Source organism: Condylura cristata, unplaced genomic scaffold (genome assembly GCF_000260355.1).
Source record: "Condylura cristata isolate star-nosed mole 26May11 unplaced genomic scaffold, ConCri1.0 scaffold00012, whole genome shotgun sequence".
Lineage (NCBI taxonomy): Eukaryota > Metazoa > Chordata > Mammalia > Eulipotyphla > Talpidae > Condylura > Condylura cristata.
This window is the reverse complement of record NW_004567113.1, coordinates 4199860-4209121: the sequence shown is the minus strand read 5'-3', so window position 1 is coordinate 4209121 and position 9262 is coordinate 4199860. Positions and strand designations below refer to the sequence as shown.

General features: G+C 43.5%; 1 protein-coding gene across 1 annotated transcript; it reads left to right on the top strand.

Annotated features, from left to right (window-relative positions):
* The first annotated feature begins 6542 nt into the window (after positions 1–6542).
* Positions 6543–7705, top strand: ATOH1 (atonal homolog 1 (Drosophila)). Its single transcript, XM_004681117.1, has one exon. It carries the CDS (start codon positions 6572–6574, stop codon positions 7637–7639), a length of 1068 nt encoding a protein of 355 aa, XP_004681174.1. The 5' UTR covers positions 6543–6571; the 3' UTR covers positions 7640–7705.
* Positions 7706–9262: the final 1557 nt, after the last annotated feature.

Sequence of the window (9262 nt, the reverse complement as noted above, 5' to 3'; positions counted from 1 at the left end):
ATTTATAGTAAGTAGTATTGAATATTTTATTATTTATAAACTATGTCAATATCAATAAAATCAATAAAATTATATAATAATTATATATAATTATATATCAATAAGATTTACAATAATTTGTATAAGGAGGTATGCATAATGTTTTTCAAAGATCCAACTATTAATACATTTATCAGCATATCATTGTCCTCATCCATCACTAATTATCATTAAAGAAATGCTTAGACTATATACTTGTATAAATTCAAATGAGATCACAAATATGATTTTGAAATAAAGAGATATCACAAAAATAGATGGAAAGGAGATTCTCCACAAATAGGCTAGCATAATGTGGTTTTTATGAAGAGTCTAACTGGTTGATTTACAGATAAAACTGTGGAATACATGTTATTTAAAATTGCTACAGAGACAATGAACTTTCTCTTCAATCATGATTTGCTAAGTTGGTTTAGCTAGTCAACTTCCCCATAAGTCTCTACATTGCATTCTGCTATATTTATCACAATTTGCTAAAACACTTGCTCCCCACTTCATTGAATAAGGAGGAATTAAATTTGCAAGTGAAGTTAACAGGAAAAGAAAGCAAACTATTTTACCACACATCCACATATTTTTTGACATTCTTCCCTCTCCTTCAGGGCCTAAGAGCACTCCCACTATGTGTGGTCTTGACTTAATAACTCAGTCCTAATAACTAGAACATGGCAAAAATGGCAGCTTGTGTGGTCTAAGTGTAGGTCTAAAAAACAGTGAAGCTTGCGTTTTTCTCATTTGAGTCACTTCAGGAGAGAGCCAGGAGCCTATGTGTCAAACAGCCCTGAGGAATTATTCACGTGGCTTGAAAGTGAGATCTCCAACCCAAAGCAAGTGCTGATGTTCTAGCTATATGAATGAAGCCTCCAGAAGTAGATCTTCTAGATCTACAAATCTTCAGATAGCTGAGTTACTGCTTAAACCTTAACAAGCAACCACACACCATAACTACTCATCTGAGGAGCTTCAAAATCTCTTACCACTTATAATATGATAAATGGCCATTGGGTGGTGGTTGGAGGGTGTAATTTCTCCACTAGATTTGGGGAAAATGTATTATGCAACGATAGGTAATCACTAAAGATATAATAAAATTATGTTAATAAAAATACCTGCTATTCAATGAGTTGTACTACATTAAATGAAACTTTGAACTTCCATATTAATATAGTAAAGCCAAATATACCTTGCTTTTACCTCCTTGCTAAAGGTTGTCCTTCTCAGGTATATTAAGAAAGAATTTCTAGTGGAGATAGTATTTGATTTAAAAGTTGAATTTTAGGTGATATTTTAGTAGGCAGGATTACACAATTGTCATCTGGATGAGTGTGAGAAAGATCATAATATATATTCTGATAATTATAAATGCTTAAAAAGAGCACAGAGCGGGCCCTCCCTGGTGACTCAAGGGGTTTAAAACACAGCACTCTGAAGTGATCCACAGCCACTGCAGCACCAGTTCTATTCCCAGCCAGGGAGGTGACCCACATGGTGAAGCAGACTCCTCCTGTCTCACCCACTGCTCCCCTCAGCAGTGTACTTTGTCAGTCTGCTATTCTGCTCCCCACTTTGTCTCTGGTGAATTGTCTTATAGCCCTAGCACCTCTGGCCTGTACCCCAGTTCTATATGCATAAATAAATAAATCTTTAAAAAGAAAGAAAAGGATAAAATTTGAAAGAAGACATCAGACTTATCTTCCACAAACCTGGTCTAGATCCTGAGATTTTATTTGCCTTTTATAATCTTCAAATGCTTAAAGATTACAGATTTGCTTCTAGACAGCTTGAGTTGGTTTGTTTTCTCTTGATTGAATTTAGGATCTGCATCTTTGACAGGAATACTCTAGAAATGCTACTTTGTTTCCTGCATAAATTTGATTTGTCTTATTCATTGCTGGTTATGTTAATTTGATTACTTGATTCAGTTGGTGTCTGTCAAAATTTTCTGAAATCCTAGAATTTATCTTCTATCATTTGTAGTTAACATTTTATAATTATCAAACTTTCAATGCATGCATTCATTCTAATACATTAAAGGATTCAGAGATTTCTTCATTTCTTGAGAGTAGGTTAAATGTAGTGATTATTGCATGTGTTAATGGTCAAATTGCCCTGTATTTTGTCATTAAAAGTAGTTTCAGATTTCTATTTTTAAAGATTTATTTATTTGTGCATACAGAACTGGGGTACAGGCCAGAGGCTCAGGGGCGGCGAGAGGCTTCACCAGAGACAGAGTGGGGAACAGAACAGGTAGATCGACAAAGTACATTACTGAGGGAAGCAGCGGGCGGGTCAGGAGAGGTCTGCCGCGCCATGTGGTCACCTCCGGGGCAGGTGGGAATCGAACTCATGCAGAAGCAGCTTTAGATTCTCAGTGCTGTGCTTTAACCCGCTGTGCCACCAGGGAGGGCCTCAGATTTCTATTTTTAAAGGTTTATTTATTTATGCATACAGAACTGGGACAGGCCAGAGGTACAGGGGCAGTGAAAGGCTTCACCAGAGACAGAATGGAGAACAGAACAGGCAGATCAAGGAAGTACACAGCTGAGGGGAGCAGCTGGTGAGACAGGAGAGGTCTGCTGCCTCATGTGGGTCTCCTCCAGAGCTGGGGACCAAACTCACACTGAAGTGGCATGGCCAGCTTGCAGTGCTGGGTTGTGCCAACAGAGAGGGCCCTCAAATTTCTATTTTTTTAAAATATTTTTAAAAGATATATTTATTTATACACACAAGAACTGGGGTACACACCAGAGGTGCAGGGAATGAGAGGATTCACCAAAGACAGAATGGTGAACAGAACAGGCAGATTGAAATACAATGCTAAGGGGAGGAGCAGGCAAGACAGGAGAGGTCTGCTGTGCCGTGTGGGTCACCTCCCTGGCAGGGGGTAGAACTGGTGCTGTAGTGGCTTTGGATAGCTTCATAGTGCTGTGCATTAACCCCATTCACCACCAGGGAGGGCACTCTATGGTCTTTTTGATATGTCTACAACATTCTCTGAGCAATTCCTTATTTCTTACACACATCATTAAAATGTTATCGAGTTGAAACCAACAATACATAAAAGACTAATATGCTGCACCTGGCTCTCTATATAAAATCAAAGTAACCTATTATTTTAATAATCTAAAGAAAAATCACATGACCCCAAATCATGTGATCAACCCCAAATCAATTGGGTTTAAAAAATCACTTGAGAAAATTCAACATTCACTCAGCAAACTGAAATAGAATGAAATTTTTTAAATAAATATTTCTGCTTTTTCTCTTATACTTGGAATAGCCTATTTTTTTCAAAGAACACTTTTTTTAAGTGGGAAATTTTATTTAGAAAGTGAAAATGAGGAATAGATATGCTCATTACCTGACAAGGAAAAGGACTGTAAATATATGTATATACATACACACACAACTATATTTGCATCCATATTTATTTCTGTACCCTATAATTATATATATAAAGAAAGAGAGAAAACCAACACTACAGCTCTCTCCACTTCCCTATTTGTAGACTGTCTGACAAGTGAGAAATGTCACTCTGTCCTCAAAGAGTCATTTTTTTTTTATTAAACCTTCTCTCTGTGTTATTAATCCACTGCCCATGCACAAGGAACAATCTTCTATTTAACCTGCCAAAGTCTACACTTAGCTTCTGTTGACAGTATCCATCTCCCATGAGACACTCATGGGCCTGCTGCTTGACACCCATACTACAAACTAGGCAGGAGCAACAGTTCCTCTGGGCAAGTTCCAGCCCCATGTCTAGGCCTGTGTTCATTCCCCAGCTCACATGCATACCTTCCTCTAGCTCACCTAGTGGAAGAGAAGGAGAGGGAAGAGAGGATGACAAAAATAACTTTCTTTTTATTCTAAGGACAAAAGAAATGTATTTCATCACAGATGACAAAAAAAATCACTGACACTTGTTATTTCAGTACTAGTTAATTCACTTTGATACTGAGACTTGCTTCAAGTAAAATAATACTAGTGGTTATTTATAAAGCTGGCAAATTAGGGCCAATATTTTGTATGTTTAATAAAAATTTAGATACAGTGAAACAACTATTTAAGCTCAGAGGAAAATGACTATGTGGCCCCTATGCAGTCACAGTTAAATTAAGGGCCACGAGTTTGGAAGACACAAGTCTAAACAAATTTGAACACCTTACATTTTTGGTAGTGGCTTTATGAGGAAGAATTCTAGGAGCAGCCTTTAACTGAAATAGCTGGGGGAAATGAATGTATAAGGAATAGCATGTGATATAAATGACTCAGAAGTCCAGGCTCCAGCTGAGTACCTTGATATACTATGAGAAGTATCTATTTTTCTAAAAGTTTCATTATGGCACTCATGAGTATTAACAATTAGTTTTTGAAATAACAATTTTTAATAACAGCACTGTTCCATAGAAACAGCTTCAGAAATTGATTCCAATGATACTCAGTTCAATCATGACAACATTTACATATGAAGCTACCGTTGGTCCCTTTAAGGTCCAAATTCCACAACTGTCCCTACACACCAAATAGACAAGGTTGAAGAAAACTGAAGAATGATAGATTAAGTATCATTTTAGCTCTCTATTCCACTCTTTCACACTTCAGTAGAGATAAACATAGACATAGAGATGTAGATGCATATATATATGTATGTATGTATGTATGTATATATGTATATACATCTCCATTAAGGTAGAAAGGGATAGAATATAGTGTAGAATACAAATGTGAAGAATACAAAGAAAGATAGGCTACAGTGTTGTATGCACACACCCTAAACAGAACACACAAGCTAATACTGTCCAGTTTCTAGGGCTCTTTCTGTTCAAGGAGTGCTAAAATGAAGGTTAGATCAAGTCCCTGAAAATACAGGGAGTACAACTTTCCATCTTTCTGGACACTGCAAAATTAAGTTCCAAGGGTTATTGTCTATTCACTATCTTTCCTAGAAGACGAAACTCCTTCCCGAAGGGCCCAGAGCCAAAAGCAGCGCGAGCACCAGCTGGGCCAAACCACTGCCGAGCCCCTGGGAGGCGGCAAGAGAACACCCCAGGTGGAGCGTGCAGGGCGCAAGCCGGGGCGTGCCCGTGGCCAGGGCGCTTCTGATTGGCTCTTTACGGTCTATACAGAGGCTTGAGGTAAGGGCTGGAGGAGGTTACTCATCTGTAAACTGCCGTCCCAGCCTCTCCAGGTCGCGGGACTCTTAGATCTGGCTGGCAGTCTGGGGTTGGAGGTGGCGGGGGCGGAGGGCGGGGGCGGGAGGGTGTGGAGCAAGAGATATGAGGCGGAGGCAGCTGGAGGAGCGCACACCCTGACAAATGGAATGGGGGAGGGTGAGTTAGGCTTTGGTTTCTGTGTGCGGGAGGAGGCACGCGTGGTTCTAAACCCAGGGTTCCTGAGACAGAAGGGTAGGTAATATCCGGCTTCTGTAATTCGAAAGTCTTTAGAATTGCGTGGAATACAGACTCATTTTTTTCTTGGGCACCCTCCCCTGACTCCTCATTTAGTAAGGAGTTCTACTGAGTGTTAAAACGTAAAATCCCCCTGGGGGATTGCAACCATAGTGGGGCACAGAGCGCTGGAAGAAGGGCACCGAGAGGACTGGAGAATTTGGCACATTCCATAACTGTGTTACACCTTTATTTTCCATTTTAAAAAAATTACACGACAAAGTATATCTGGAACGAGAGATAAAAAAACATTGAGAAACTTACTCAAAACAGTTTTTCTTTTATCCCAACGTTTAAGTGGCGGTCATTTCATATAACCACGTCTATACGCACAACTATGAGATTTACAGCTACATATAGGTATTATGTCTATAGGTGCATGTGTGCATACATCATATCATAGACCAGAGATTGTAAGTGTTCGGGCACCCGCGGTGGGTTCGGTACCAGTTTGCGAAGGGCCGGCCTGTTTCCCTCCGCCGCACACCAGGCGCGTTCAGCTCCGCTCTGAGTCGCCCTCGCGCCCAGGGCTGCGCACGCCTGTCCCAAAGCAGACTCCCACGCCAGCCGGGACCCAGCCCCGCAACTACTCACGCACCCCACCACGGGCCCTGGGACTCACACCCGAGTCCAGTTACAGCCCGCTATTAACATTTGAATTTGACGGACTTAAAAGAGGGTGAAAAGAAAAAGAAGAAAGGAGGAAAAAAGCACTCAGAGCAAGCTCCGGGTCCAGTGTACCCAGGAACTTTCTCCAGGCGTAAAACTCTTTGATTGGCTGCTCGCACGCGCCAGCCCGCTCCCTCCATTGGCTGAACAGACACGCGACCGGCGCGAGGAGGGGGCTGGGAGAGGGGGGAGGGCGAGAGACACACTGGCGCGTGCCGCTTTTAAAGGGGCGCAGTGCCTTCAGCAACCGGAGAAGCTTCGTTGCACGCGACCTGGTGTGTGATCTCCGAGTGTGGGGGAGGGTCGGGGAGGAAAAAAATAAGACATTGCAGGAGAAACTCGGGAAGGGTTTTTGTTGTTGAGCTGCTTTCTCAGTGCCTGCTCCGACGCTGCGCCTCCAAGCCTCTTGCAGTGCAATGTCCCGCCTGCTGCACGCAGAAGAGTGGGCTGAAGTGAAGGAGTTGGGGGACCACCACCACCATCCCCAGCCGCACCACCTCCCTCAGCTCCCGCCGCCACAGCCGCCGGCGACCCTGCAGACGAGAGAGCATCCAGTCTACCCGGCCGAGCTGTCCCTCCTGGACAGCACCGACCCACGCGCCTGGCTGGCTCCCACTTTGCAGGGAATCTGCACGGCACGCGCCGCCCAATACTTGCTGCATTCCCCTGAACTGAGCACCTCCGAAGCCGCGGCGGCCCGGGAGGAGGCCGAGGGCCGGGGGGAGCTGGTGAGGAGGAGCAGCGCCGGCAACAGTGGAGGCAGTGGCAAGAGTCCCGGGCCGGTAAAAGTGCGGGAACAGCTCTGCAAGCTGAAAGGCGGGGTGGTGGTGGATGAATTGGGCTGCAGCCGCCAGCGGGCCCCTTCCAGCAAACAGGTGAACGGAGTGCAGAAGCAGAGGCGGCTGGCGGCCAACGCCAGGGAGCGACGCAGGATGCACGGGCTGAACCACGCCTTCGACCAGCTGCGCAACGTTATCCCATCCTTCAACAACGACAAGAAGCTGTCCAAGTACGAAACTCTACAGATGGCCCAGATCTACATCAACGCCTTGTCCGAGCTACTACAAACGCCGGGCAGCGGGGAGCAGCCGCCGCCGCCGCCGGCGTCGTGCAAGAGCGACCACCACCATCTCCGTACCGCCACCCCCTACGAAGGCGGCGCGGGCACGACGACCTCTGCGGGCGCTCAGTCGACCTCCGGAGGGGGCCCGCGACCCACCCCACCCGGAAGTTGCCGGACTCGCTTTTCGGCTCCGGCCTCCTCCGGCGGCTACTCGGTGCAGCTAGACGCTCTGCACTTCTCGACTTTCGAGGACAGCGCCCTGACAGCGATGATGGCTCAAAAGAACCTGTCGCCGTCGCTGCCGGGAGGCATCCTGCAGCCAGTGCAGGAGGAAAGTAGCAAAACTTCGCCCCGGTCCCACAGAAGCGATGGGGAGTTTTCCCCCCATTCCCATTACAGTGACTCGGATGAGGCAAGTTAGGAAAGAGACTGAAAACTGATCCAGAAACAAAATTGCCCTTCCCCACTCCGCGGGAAGATCCTCAGTTAAAGATCCCTGCACCCTTTTTATTTTTGCTCTGCGATGGTCATGGTCGTTGTTCGCCAACGACTCAGCTTCAGAGGGCAGCTACATTTGATGGTTTGCAAAAGCCGCCGTTGTTCCAAACTTCCTATTGTTTATATTGTTTGATGAAAACTTGTTCTGAGAGTTGCGTTCTACGCCCCCCCCCCACCTTCTTCCCCACTACATAGATACATGTGTACCCATGTATGGTATCGTTATCCTAGTTCCCTGCTGCCAATATGCTGCTAAAACGTCGCATCTTCTCTGTCGCTAGTTTGTGTTTAATTTATTTTACGCCTTGAGCATCCATCCCTGTGTGTAGTGCGCTCTGCACTTGGAAGAGTTATTTTCCCGAAGTTGTTTCCCAAAATGCATAATGAAACGCAAAGCTAAAGCTTCCAAAGTGAGTAACTTTTGGACTTGTTAGAAAACAGGGAGTGTGGAGGTTGATAATTGTGTAAACATACCCAATATGTATGTCGGATCTCGAGAAGGTTGGTGTCTTTTAGGAAACTTGGCTCACGCACTTTATCAGCCGCCACTGAAGCGGTTCCAGGACAACTTAACTGCCAATTACAGACAAAAAGAAAGAAAGAAAGAACAACAAAAAACATGGCCACTTATAATCCTTAAGCTCTTTTCAAATGTTTGTTTAAAATTAAATAAAAAAAATCGAGTAGTGTCAAAAGTATTTGGTCAATTTTATTTTGCTTTGTTAATGTTAGAAAACTTATTTATTATTGAGTGTTTGCTACCATTGCTACTTATCTTGATTCATTTTTTACATTTTCTACACGAGATCATTTTATTATAATTTAGCAAAGCCAACTGCCATTGTTTTATGTATTTCCATTGCAAATGATAAAAATAAACTTGAAAATAACTTTCATTTGTCATTTATTTATTCCATTCTGATGTAATCATTGAAACCATTTTTAAATAGCTTGAAGATCTGAACTGAGTTTTCTAATAAATACAAAGTTATGACATTTTAAGATTGAAAGAAAATTCTGTTACAAACCTTGCTCCTTTAAGTAGCCCCAGAAATCTTACAAAGAAAAGGAAGGGCACTTGTCAATAATTCTGAGATAAAACTTCTGGCATATAGTTTTGTTACTTGGATAGCAAGAATCTTTCCAGTCTTCCTTACTCCAAGCCCCAGCAACCTAAGCAATGGGAGCCTGGTATTTCAGCTCTCCCAGACCTCCCTTGGACTTTGCCAAGGTTAATTCTGTTTCTACTTCAGGAAGACTTTAGCCCTGCTGAAAGCTTTTCTCCTAGGTCAGCTACACAACAAAACAAACACAATCTCTCTTGACCTCTTTCTCTCTGTGTGTCTCTGTCTCTCTCTACTCTATCCCCCCATCCTGCCACTTCTTTTCCTTCTTTCCTTCCTCTTCTGTCTTTTATTTGGGGGGGGGGCGGTTAGGGTTCAGAGTTAGGGAAGGAAAAAAGAACAACGGAGAAAAGCTTTAAGAACTTAAGGGGAAAAATCTTTTTAAAATTAAAAATTATAACACTGCAGTTGTCCTGAGATGC